The sequence below is a fragment of the Cololabis saira genome, chromosome 21 (genome assembly GCF_033807715.1).
Source record: "Cololabis saira isolate AMF1-May2022 chromosome 21, fColSai1.1, whole genome shotgun sequence".
Taxonomy (NCBI): domain Eukaryota; kingdom Metazoa; phylum Chordata; class Actinopteri; order Beloniformes; family Belonidae; genus Cololabis; species Cololabis saira.
The window spans coordinates 28,438,485-28,451,530 of record NC_084607.1 but is presented as its reverse complement, the minus strand read 5'-3'; the positions used below and the strand labels follow the sequence as shown (position 1 = coordinate 28,451,530).

Here is a 13,046-nt window from a genome sequence, read left to right as displayed (position 1 = left end):
ACTTATCTGCTCGAACTGTTTTTTTTTTCTTAAACTTAAAAAATTTAAAAGAATTATCACAGAATAGGAACAGGAACAGTATACAAATAGAATACAGAACATGTGCCAAGGGTGATGTTCGTTATACAAGAAGATTATACATATTACACAATACGGTTTTAATAGCCTTTTCATTTGTTGATTTAGTGATTAGTTTTAAGTAAAGTTCCATTTCTTTCTGGAAAACATAAAAGCAAGGGGTTTTCTTTGAAAATGTACTCTTATGAATTTGAAATTTGGCAAGAAATAAAAACAGATTCATCAAAAAGTAACATTTTCCTTCTTTCTTAGGGAAACAATGGAAACCAAAAACAATATTTTCCCAATGTAAATTAAAATCTATAGTGAAAGAGTCAGTAATAACTTTGCTAATATCTGCCCATAGTTTTTTCGAATGAGAGCAAAGCCAGAATAAATGAACAACTGTTTCTGGATGTAAATTACAGAAGGAACAATTCGTATTAATGTCCTTTTTAAATTTCTGCATGTAATGGCTAGCAGGATAATATTTATGTATGATTTTGTAGGAGACCTCCTTAACATTATTTGTGATTAAAAACTTGTTAGGAAGCATCCAAGTTTTTTTTCCAATCAATATGATCTGTGAAACAGTAATATTAGGGGTAGCAATAATATCTTTTTGAAATAAGGCATGTACCCTTTTATTAGCATCACTTATCTACTCCAACTGTCCTAATTTCTGCGTCTCTTCCGTCTCACAGTCTCGCTACGTGTCTGTGCAGTTCTCGCGAGAGCTGGACACGACATAAATCTCGTAGTGATGGCTTCGCCGCCTCATACGGACAGTCTGGAGTCTTGTATCAGTGAGTATTTACAACGCATTTCACCCGATCCGCACGGTCCCCCGACCTCATCGCGGTCACGTTATCATGCATGAGGTGCGGGTGAAATGTCAGCCCGGGTGTCCTCGCAGAGGGAGCAGAAACCTCGCCGTTACCTCCAGGTGCTAAGCTAGCTCCCATGTCAACACAGCGAACACGTCTTTGACTGTTTAACTTCACCAGTCTGGTTCTGGTCGTGTTGACACGGTTTGAACGCCACCGATGTGACTAGGGTTGTGTCAGCACTGTGGACTGGTGAGAAAGAGCCAGACGAGTGTGTTCAGTTAGCCACAGCGGGCTAACTCTCGTGACTCTGTTAAGGCTGATTTATGGTTCTGCGTTAAATCGACGCAGATCCTACGGCGTGTCGTGCTCGTCGACGCCGTAGACTCTGCGTCGATTTAACGCAGAACCATAAATCAGGTTTTTAGCATGGCTCGGTGACATTTTACTCACAACATGCTTCAAATTACTCCCTCGCCTACAAGCCCGGGGTTTTATGCGATACAACCACTGTTATGGATTTTGGGGGGTCATTATTGTATGTCTAAAAGAAAAGAGTAAGCATACTCTCAGTTGACAGTTTATTATTTAACCCATGTCAGGGACAGAGCTGTCAAGTTTTGGATTTAAAAATACAGGACATTTTCCGCCGCTGTCCCACCAGCCCAACCCAGGCCCTGCTCCACTATCTTACATTTCAGCATAGATTTACGAGAAATCCAAAATAACTACATGGCATGTACATAATTGTACAAACTACAATTATGTGCTCAGAATCTGATAAGTCTTACCTTTGTTGACACTGAAATGCTGTGGACGTTCCTATGTGTGTGTGTGTAATTTCTATAATAGAGACTAAATGAAAACACAAAAGGAATTAAAGCACACTTATTTATTTTTAAAATTTCCAGTTTATATCAGGGCTGGGGATCGATTCAAATATCAAGATTCGATTCCGATTCTTAACATTCACAATCGATTATCACGCTTTGATTCGATCCAATTCGATCCGATATTGATTTGGGTTACTGTTAATAAAACTGTTTTTTTTTCAGCTGTTGCCAGAATTGTATGACTGTCTACTTATGCAACATATTAATACTAGTATTATATTGAGATTCAACAGCAAGTATTGGCAGCTAATGATGCTGTAAGGACCAATCACCTCCCAGAATGCTGATAGAACTGATTTCAGAAACATCGTGGGTCAGAATTATCAAACAGATCCAGGGAGGAAACAGAGACGGATGAAATCGGTTTTATTTTTTCCCCATTTATGAGAATTTGGTTTTCAACATTTATGCAAATGTAACCCCAAGACAGTATATAAACCAAAGAAATATAGACAATTTATGCAATTATAACTGAAAACTTTGTTTTCATACCTTTAAACATATTTAAAGGCAAAAACATGGCACCAGTTATTCTCGTGTCCAACAAAATATTCCTTTTTTGGGCATAAACAAAAAGGTACCAAAAGTTGTAATGATGAAAACCTTTTTTTTTTTTTTTTTTTTTTTTTTTTTTTTAATAAATCGATCTTTAGACATATGAATCGATTTTTAGGAATTAATATGAGAATCGATTTTAAAATCGGAGAATCGATCTTTTCAACACAGGCCTAGTTTATATACATATTGATTGTCTTCAAGTGAAACATTTACATTTTCTTTTAATTTGTCATTTTCACTCAAGTGGCTCTCTGTCATTCACTGACTGATGACACGCATGTTTCTGAGCCTCAGGCTGAAATAACTTTCAGAAAGCGTAACTGAGCCCCATCCTGCTCCTCTTTAGGAAAGTAAATTTGGTTTCGCATTTTAACATATATTTAAAGAAGTCTTTGCTTTTTGGGGCAGAAATGTCTCCTCTCTCATTACATCCATAAATCTCTGATTTGTTGTTCTGAGTTTGCTCCCGTTGTCGCCACTACCCTCGCGAGAACTGCCCCCCAGGCTACAGTTAGCAGCAGTTCTCGCGAGGCTAGTGACAATTCAGTTTGCAGTTTAAGAATTATTATATTATAAAACGTGACATTTACGGGAAAATACTAATACGGGAGGACGGTGGGAGAGAGGGGTAAAATACGGGAGACTTGACGGGTATGGTCAGGGAGGGAGATGTCAAGAGATCTAAACTATCCCAACAACGGTTTTACATGTTTACATATACAAGTCTTTTCAATTTCAGCAACTGAAATTGACTGTAGATATTCATACATTTGACACGTGACCTCTAATATTCTAACATCATTGTAAACAAATACCAGCACACCAGCAGCAGTGTTATGATATGAAGTGTCATTTCTGTCTTCTGTTTTCCCTTTTACTTACATTTCAGACAGAGCAACAAATCCTCTCAACAGAGAGACTGACTGGAGTAGCATACATGCCTTCTGTGAACAGCTCAACAATGATTTGGAGGGGTAAGAAAAGACTGAAGGGTCAACATGTTATTTGTTGGTTAGTCTATTTTGCCTGGCTGTTGCTGAGTCAATTTTATTAAATCTTTTTGCTGATCCCAACTGCATAAATGGGCATCTGTTTAATACGAAAATAAGTTTTTCCCCCTCGGATTAAATATTACATTCTGTTGTAGTCAGGATTTAAGTGGTGGGAACGAGAAGTAGCAGTTCAAGTATCTTGGGGTCTTGTTCAGGAGCGGTGGAAGAATGAAAAGAGAGATTGACGGATTGACTGGTTCTGCAGTGGTGGAGATGGAGTGTTGAGCCAAAAGATAAGATGATATTTGTACCTACCCCTCACCTATGCGTGTTGATTGTGGGTAGTCACTGGAAGAATGAGATCACGAATACAATGGCTGAAATGAGTTTCCTCTGTTGGATTGCTGGAGTCTCCTTCAGAGTGAGGCTGAGAAGTTTGGTTACTGGAGAATTGTGAGGGAAATGGTTAAGGTGGTTTAAAAATCTGGTTAGGATACCTCCTGGACGTCTAACTGGGGAGCTGTTTAGGGCATATCCAATGAAAAACGCCCCTCAGCAGACCCAGGCAAGATGGAGGGATTACGTTTCACAAGCCCCTTTCACACAGAGATTCCGCAATATTGGTGTAAAGAAGTCCTGCCAATACGCCGCCTTTGTTGGTTCACACAGAACCATACAACGCCGGCATAACGCCGCTCCCGTCTGTAAATTCACACAGCATGCCGGCGTTCCGCAATCAGAGGCGTGACGACAGCGTCAGTCCGACTGTCATGTCAGCGGCATGCCGGCTGTATCATTCACACAGACCCCGTTTCGGCTCTGTGACTACCTCCGCTGCCGGCTTATTGGTGGGGCCACTTGGCCCCCCCATTCCGCCTCCGTGACTTTCACACAGAACAGCGAGGCGGCTTAAAGGCGCAACGTTCCCGCCTCGAACTGGCTGTGTGAAAGGGGCTACAGATGGGCTGGGAATGCCTTGGTTTCCTCCCAAAAGAGCTGGAGGAGGTAGTTTGAGAGGGAGATATAGGCCTCCGCTTAGGTTGCTGCCCCCACAACCTGAACTCAGATAAACGGATGTGAATAGATAGATTTAGGTATGATGGGGAAATAACATTCATTTTTACACTTGTTATATGAATACAAGTCATTTTTTGTGTTGAAGAAAGTAAGCCTAAGGGGTTTTAAAAGACATCGTACATGATCATGCTTTTTCTGGAAATGACACCTGGAATATGTGTTACAGACCACAGCTGGCCACCAGGCTGCTTGCCCACAAGATTCAGTCTCCACAAGAATGGGAGGCCATGCAAGCACTACTGGTGAGTTCAGAACTGAACCAGGTTCAACATTGTTGTTTTCTATTTTTGTTTTAAACCTGTTTTTGTGATTTATATGTATGTGTTTTAACACAAGGTTCTGGAGACGTGCATGAAAAACTGTGGGAAAAGGTTTCACAGTGAAGTCGGCAAGTTTCGTTTTCTCAACGAATTAATCAAGGTGGTTTCCCCAAAGGTAAGGGTTTTCAGAGTGGCTCTGCACATCCAGTTTCTCATGTTCCAGGATTAAATTAGAGGTTGTTTGTTCTTAGTACCTGGGCTCACGGTCCCCGGAGCCAGTAAAAAAGAAGGTTTTGGAGTTGATCTACAGCTGGACTTTGGCATTATCTGATGAGACCAAGATCTCAGACGCATATCAGATGCTTAAGAAACAAGGTAAGAGGCTACATCAGCCATCAGATGAATAAAAGTTAAACCAGATTAGGACTGGTAGTGTTAACAAAGCCAAAACAAGCAGTAACTAATTCCTGCTCTGTGCTTGTATAGGTATCATTAAACAAGACCCAGAGCTGCCTCCTGACAAACTACTTAAACTTCCTCCTCCCAGACCCAAGAATGCCATTTTTGAGGACGAGGAGAAGTCAAAAGTAAGATCTTATTGAACAGTCACTTTTCTAAAAATGTGCTGATACTGTATGTGGTTGCGTTTATGACTTGTTACATGTGGCTTTCTATCCTCCGGTGTACTTTGTCACATGTCCATAGTTGTTTGACTCACCTTTGGAAGACACAAGCACATTCACAAATGTTTAACAATGCTGTTTTGTGCCAGATGCTGTCTCGCTTGTTGAATAGCTCCCACCCCGAGGACCTAAAAGCCGCCAACAAACTCATCAAGGAAATGGTCCAAGAGGTAACCCCTTCTGTTTGTGTTTCCTCTTTCTGATGCTTTTATTGACCACTTTTTTTTATTTTTATTTTTTTTATGGATCAACTCCACCGGCATTTTTAGCAGAAGTGAAATACTGCTCTTGGCTCATTCATCAACTGATTGGACAGGTTTCCCTCAGGGGTTTTGTGTCTCTGGTAAAGTGATGTAGAATGAGTTTAGAGGAAATCTTTCCCAGTTGTGAGGATAATAGGATCATTTTTTTTCATTGTCATCTCTCTAGCTTTGATGCACGCTTTACTTTTATGCATTATGGTTGTTCTACTGATACTTTGTTGTTGTATGTCTCTACAGTATATTTAAAGGGGACCTATTATGGCATCTAATACCTATTTTAAACAGGCCTTGAATGTCTTAAAAAAAAAAGCTTTTGATTGTTTTTGCTAAATAAATTAGAAATTCAGCCTCTGAGTAGTGATGCACCAAATGTTCGGTAACCGAAATTGTTCGGCCGAAAATAGCAAAAAAATACTTTCGGTGTTCGGTGGAATAAGTCGGGGAAAAAAACCAACAATTAATAACGGCGTGTGATGACGCCATCAAACAGTGGACAGCGTGGAGTAAGCGGCGTGCGGTGTTAAATGCAGGAAACATGTCAGCATGTCAGATCATTACTTGGATGTGGGGAAAAAGCAGAGGACACGAGAAATGATCCAGGCTGAGTTGGATTTGGGAAAGCGCTTTGTGATGGAGACGGTCACGGGACGCACAGCGCAGCAGATCAAGGAGAGAGCGCAGAGAAAAGGGCCGATGCGGTGCGCCTCACTGTCTGATATGACGAGATCCTCCAAGAAAATAACCCAGATGCAGAGGCTCAACAGTTAGATGGTTATCTGTCAGAAGTCCCCATCCCCAGGAGCGACAACCCTCTCGCCAGTAGAACATATCAGAGCCGGGCCGGGGGGCAGGGTAATGGGGGCATATCAGGACTGGGCCCTCTGCAACCTAGAGCCTCTCGTCAGGCTGCAGAAATACCTGTCTCATTAACATAGCCTACACATGCCCAACAACGGGACGTACAAGCATTACCAGATGTAAGAGCAGAACGTAGCCTTTTAGAGATTGTGAAAGATAATTCTCAAATTATTATTTTTTTCAAAAATTGGCAAAATAAATGAAAAAGTGCAAAGAACCATTGTTCGGTATTATTCGGTATTCAGCCAAGTGTTTATTATTGTTTCGGTTTCGGCCACAAATTTTCATTTCGGTGCATCACCTCCTCTGAGCCATGTCTTTATCTTCCCATTCTCTAACCTCATTATCTATGCGGGATTCTGAGTGGGCGGGGCTATGATGATGAGGCTCTGTGCTGATTGGCTGCCTGAATGACGCGATACACCGCTACGAAAAAATGGAGGAAGCTCCAGCCGGCGGAGTTAGTTGTGGCCGTGGTTTCACGAATCGGAGGCCAACCTCTGTAAATCGAGCCCGTCGTTACGTCACGACAGAAGCAGAATCTGAACGGCTCGTAGAAGCCACATTACAATGGATGGTTCATCCGGTCGGCTGTACAGACACTGCAGAATTTGGTTGCTTTCCTCCTCTGAGTTGGCAGGCTGAGGGGAGACCACTTTTTTTATATGTTAAAGCAAGAAAGAACGTGTTTTCCATAATAGGTCCCCTTTAATCTATGACTTACTTGTGTGTCATAGATATGCACATTCTTTTGGTGAAAACCCAGAGTCTGCAGTTTTCCAATTTGTCCGCTGCTGTTTTTAGGATCAGAAGAGAGCAGAGAAGGTGTCGAAGCGGGTGAACGCCATCCAGGAGGTGAAGGAGAGTGTTACTCTGCTGACTCAGCTGCTGCAGGACTATGACAGCAGCACCGCAAGTCAGAGCAACACTGAACTGATACAGGTGGGAGGAAATGCAGATGCTGTGAACCAGCCGCTTGTTGAGTCGGTTCAGTTTCAAGTATGAATGCTGCCTGATTCCTGAAATTTGATGATGTGCGTGTGTGTTTTTGTGGTCAGGACCTGTACCAGCGATGTGAGAAGATGAGGCCGACACTGTTCAGGCTGGCGAGCGACACAGAAGACAACGACGAAGCTCTGGGTGGGCATCTTGCTTTTTGTCAGCCACTGAACAGAATATAAACAGGGAGAATTCATCGTTGACAGGGTTTTGTATTATTTTGAGCTTAAATCCAGTTTCAGATATAATTTCTAGCATTGTTCAAGTGTTCACATGTGCTCTCTGTATTTAGGACATTATGTTACTGTGTTGGTGTTTATCACTCCGACTGGGTAGCTCTGATTCTCTATACATTTACTGATGAACAGGATAAGTCAGGAATGATATGTAGTCGACAAGGAACGAGTTAATTGGCAGACAGCTCCTCTGGCGATAGGCATGGGGAATACGTCAACAAACAAATGTCAGTATTTTTAAACAGAGAAGCAACAGATTTTTAAAATGTACATGTGATTCAAATTGACAATGTCACAATTTGATTAATCAGTTTGAAACAGTTTTGATTCAGCACTTCTTCACATCTGCTGTGTCCAAAAGACCAGATGTTATTCATAGTAAATATTTTACAATTACAAGAAAAATACTTGATTATAGATGGTTTTTCTATTACAATAAAATTCAGAATTAGAAACCACAACTTCCTTAATTTTTGGTTTTGTATCATCATATGTCTTAGTTGCAGCTTAATAACTGTGTACTTTAGGTCAAGCGTTAACTCTTGAATTGCTTCAAGTCCTGAGGAGGATATGTGATACAGACATTGGCTTTTAATTTAAAAAAAAAAACTCGTTTTTTTTTTTTTTTTTTTTGAACAAATCCTCACATCCCTTATCTAATAGCTAAATTTTCTTTATGCATTGCTCAGCTCTATTTTTTGTGAGTGACATATTTGATATTTGGATCCACTTTAATGTTGTAAATATTGAGAATTTTTTGCGTAAAAAGACAGGATGATAATAACCTCATGATGGAACTGACCTCTTCATAATTGCCTAGTGCCTATAATAAATCCCTTTTCTCCAATGTCTGCTTCTATGAGGTCCCCACATTATTTGACAATCTTTTTTCTTTTTTCCCCTCAGATCCATTTGCAGAAGCTTTGTTTGTTGTTAATGTATCAGCAACGAGAAGAATAACTTTCTCGCATCTTTCCACAGCCGAGATCCTCCAGGCCAACGACAGCCTGACGCAAGTCATCAACCTGTACAAGCAGCAGGTGAAGGGGGAGATTGTGAATGGAAACGGGATGCTCAACACACAGAAGTCAACAGGTGAGAAAACAGTCTTTAAAGACTGGATTGATTAAAATCAGAAAATTCTTTTGTTGAAATAAGCTGTCATGAATGGATTTCTCACAGGAGGGGGGTCTGCGCTGCTAGATCTGTCAGGACTGGAGACTGAACCTCAGTCAACGCTTTCCTGCCGAGAGTTTCCTACTCCAACAGACGGCCTCAACGCCCCCTCACAGGAGATGGGGATCAGTCTCCTTGACGATGAGCTTATGTCACTCGGTAACGTCCCACACCATTGTTTATAATCTGTCACCTAATTGTTTGACTGGCAGAGAAAGAAAATACTTCAATTTAAAAAAGATTATTTGTGCACCATGCAGGTTTAAGTGAAGGAACACACACTTCCAACCCCCCCTCACAACCCGGGGACTCCACAGCATGGGATTCCTTCCAGGTGAGGGACTGGAAGAAACACCAACCAGAAATTCATAGTGATATACAGGAATGTCTCAGAAAATTAGAATATTGTGATTTTCTGTAATGCAATTACAAAAACAAAAATGTCATACATTCTGGATTCATTACAAATCAACTGAAATATTGCAAGCCTTTTTATTATTTTAATATTGCTGATTATGGCTTACAGCTTAAGAAAACTCAAATATCCTATCTCAAAAAATTTGAATATTCTGGGAATCTTAATCTTAACCTGTAAGCCATAATCATCAATATTAAAATAATAAAAGGCTTGCAATATTTCAGTTGATTTGTAATGAATCCAGAATGTATGACATTTTTGTTTTTTTAATTGCATTACAGAAAATAAAGAACTTTATCACAATTAGGGTTGCAAAATTCCGGGAATTTTCAAAGTTGGAAACTTTCCATGGGAATTAACGGGAATATATGGGAATTAACGGGAATATATGGGAATTAACGGGAATTAACGGGAATAAATAAGAAATTACAGAATTGAAGGTTGGCCCTTAACAGGGAACTTAAATATAGTTGGGGGAAATATATTGTAGCATAGTCTTGGCTAAAACAACCAGATTTAATGCAAGTACACTCCTCAATCACATGCACACAGCACATTGCTTACTGCAGGGCTATTGAGGCCACGCCCCCTACATGCACTGTGCATTCCTCCATCACATGCACAGGTGATTTCTTGAAGCCTGGAGGCCACACATTTGAGCTCAAAGCACAAGACTATTGAAGCCACACATTTGAGCCCACGGACTATATAAAGTCAAGTAAGTTTTGATAATATTATGGGGTAAATATATTTGATCTATAATGGTATTAATGTTTAACTTGCAAATATTAAATAAAAATGTATTAACACAGTAGCTAGCTAGCTGGTAAGTTAGGTGCTAATGTTTGGATATGATACAGTTTGTTTAAATTACCCCGAATTTCCAGTTAATTCCCATAAATTCCATAAATTCCCAATAATTCCCATAAATTCCCATAATTCCCATAATTCCCGTGGAAAGTTTCCAATTTGGAATATTTCCAAAATTCCCCAGCTTAACTTCCCATGGAAAGTTTCCGGAAAGTTTCCGGAAATTTACCGGAAATGTTCCACCCCTTTGCAACCCTAATCACAATATTCTAATTTTCTGAGACAGTCCTGTACGTTATAAGATCAAGACGTGTGCACATTCCCACTCTCGTTCTCTGCTTCCAGTCCTCTGACAGCATAGACGCAGACATCCCAGCAGCACCGAGCCTCCTCCTGAGCCCTGATCATTCCTCCATCTCTCAGCCCCTGTCTTCTGGTTCCACTCCTGGGAATTCGGCTTTGGATGAACTGGACCTGCTGGGAAAGACTCTGCTGCAGCAGTCGCTGCCCCCCGAGGGTCTGCAGGTCAAATGGTATTTAACACAACCACGATCCCGTTACGGCTAACAGGGCCAGCCTTGAGATGGTTCCAATACTGAGAGTTCAATGTAGAAAGGACAACATTTTTATGCACAAGATAGCAAATCATTTACAGACAGTTTTCCTTCTCCAAGGGACAAGCAGCAGTCCAAACCAACTCTGAGAGACCTCCAGAGCAAATCTGGACCCAGCATTGCCCCGAACCCAGTCCTAGGCTTTGCCCAGGATCACACCGCTCCTGTTCTGAGCACACAGCCCAACCTGGGAGCCGCCCTGCTGGACAAGCCCCCGGCTCAGCCAGAGACCCCTCCACTAGAAGCTTCCCTCACTGATGTTGTTGTACCATTAGAATCCATTACACCCAGTAAGTAAACTGAAACGGATTTTAAACACCTGTTTTCTTCTCCCACATCATAATTTATCAGCCAAAATAAATCTTGCTGACAGTTTTTTTTTTTTTTTTTTTTTTTTTTAAGCAGGCGTTTTTAATTGAGGAAAAAAATCCTATGTAATACTCACAGTTGACGTGAACCTTGCCTGCCTACTCTTGATTGTGTCAGCAGAAGGCAGATGTATCAGATACTCTCTTCATCTCTGGCCTCTCCTGCTCCAGGTAGTCTGTTACCTGTAACTGTGTTTGATGGCCACAGTCTGCGGGTCCTGTTTCACTTTGCTCGTGACTCGCCTCCGTCGCGACCCGACGTGCTGGTGGTGATCATCTCCATGCTGTCCTCAGCCCCCATCCCAGTCACCAATATCAACTTCCACACTACTGCTCCCAAGGTGCTCGCCTTGTATTTTAAATATCCATAACCACTGGGTTCTAGATGTTTGTAGTTTTGGATGCATGAGAAACAGAAAATTGGATCCACTGCACTTTTTTTTTTCTAAATAAAGAAATACATTTTATTTCACATGTATCATCTGTAGTCCATGGCACTGAAGCTGCAGCCTCCGTCGGGAACCGAGCTCCCGGCGTTCAACCCCATCCTCCCTCCTGCTGCCATCACACAGATCTTGCTCATGACTAACCCAAAAAAGGTGGGCATGTGGTTTTCCAACATATGTATCTCTGCACCCTTAAATTGATCATCTAAGTTGGGTGCTGTCTCAGATAACTGTTAAACGGCTAGATGTGATTTACTTTGTCTTAATTATCTTCACGTGTGTGTTTCAGGAGAAGGTGCAGCTGCAGTACAGTTTAACCTTTACCATGGGTGAGCAGGAGCACAGCGAGATCGGCAGCGTAGAACAGTTTCCTCCCCCGGAGAAGTGGGGGAACCTATAGCATCTAAACACAAGAACCTGACAAACTTTCTGCTTTCAGACTCGGCCTCTTCTTTTTTTTTTTTTCTTTTCCTCTTCCCCTTTGCAATCACGGCCTACTTACTTTGATCAGTATCATCTCCAGGGATTACACTCGTGCTCAGTGTAACGGGGGTATGCTTTGGTCTCAATTAGTCATGTGTACATAGGTCTAGTCTCGTTGTGAGTTGCTGCATTCAAACGAGCCTCCGACTCAGAGTTGTTGCAGTTTATCATTTCACCTTTTAAACGAGTCCTTCAAAGGAAGAAATCTACAAACTACTTGATCAGTAGGTTTGTTCGATTATATTTTTCCTCACCTTGGGCCGCCTTTCTGAATCAGTTGTTTTACCTTCACATCGGCACGCTCTGCGAACATGATGCTTGCGAAATCCAGCCGTATCATTAGTTTGCTAAACAAGACTATACTTAATCAACTTTATGTGGCGTCTGTTTATTTTGTGATTTCTTGCTCTCTCACAGTGACAGTCACTTTGATTGCACAGAGAATGATTGTTTTGATAGTACTGTTTCCCGGTCATTTCCCCTTCATCTTGTGTAAAGAACAAAGTCTACTGTAACAGAGCTGTGTATTTACTGCCATATGTGCCTATTTTGCAGTTGCAACTTTATTTAAAGTTTAGTGCTTTTTTTTTTTTTTTATGTTTCTCATCTTGTTACATATTAGGTTTGTTTGTGTGGGACACAGATCAGCTACATCTTAATATATTCATATCTTTAAAATAATTTAAGTTAAAATGTATTCTTTAGCTCTTCATTGAATATCCAAGTGTTTATTGGGTAAAACTCAACATCAAAAACTTGATTATATGCAAAAGGAGCTGCACAGTGTCCATCTGAAACCTGTTTGACTACAATCCATGATGCATGTCAGCAGCTGAAAACTTCCTGTCAATCATGTTTCCACTGCGCTCATTTCCTGTTAGACTCCTTTGTGAAAGCCAGCGATGGCAGATCAGTCATGTACATTGAGCTGTGCAGTCCACCAGAGCAGAACACTGAAACTATTCCAAATGGGTAATAAATTCTTTTCTTGATGATCAACAGAATGTTGTGTTAAAGATGGGGGGGGA

At 41.1% G+C, this 13,046-nt stretch overlaps 1 protein-coding gene across 2 annotated transcripts; it reads left to right on the top strand.

Annotated features, from left to right (window-relative positions):
* Positions 1-736: 736 nt before the first annotated feature.
* On the top strand, positions 737-13,022 carry gga1 (golgi-associated, gamma adaptin ear containing, ARF binding protein 1). 2 transcript variants are annotated; one of them, XM_061710965.1, is made up of 17 exons: positions 737-863; positions 3,225-3,309; positions 4,571-4,646; positions 4,741-4,839; positions 4,916-5,039; positions 5,151-5,251; positions 5,437-5,517; positions 7,273-7,410; positions 7,527-7,608; positions 8,685-8,798; positions 8,907-9,038; positions 9,140-9,213; positions 10,453-10,640; positions 10,782-11,011; positions 11,261-11,430; positions 11,578-11,688; positions 11,825-13,022. In XM_061710965.1, exons 1-17 carry the CDS (start codon positions 821-823, stop codon positions 11,933-11,935), a joined length of 1,959 nt encoding a protein of 652 aa, XP_061566949.1. In that variant the 5' UTR covers positions 737-820; the 3' UTR covers positions 11,936-13,022. The 2 variants fall into 2 exon arrangements, with proteins under 2 accessions (XP_061566949.1, XP_061566948.1); XM_061710964.1 differs by having other exon boundaries at positions 8,886-9,038.
* Positions 13,023-13,046: the final 24 nt, after the last annotated feature.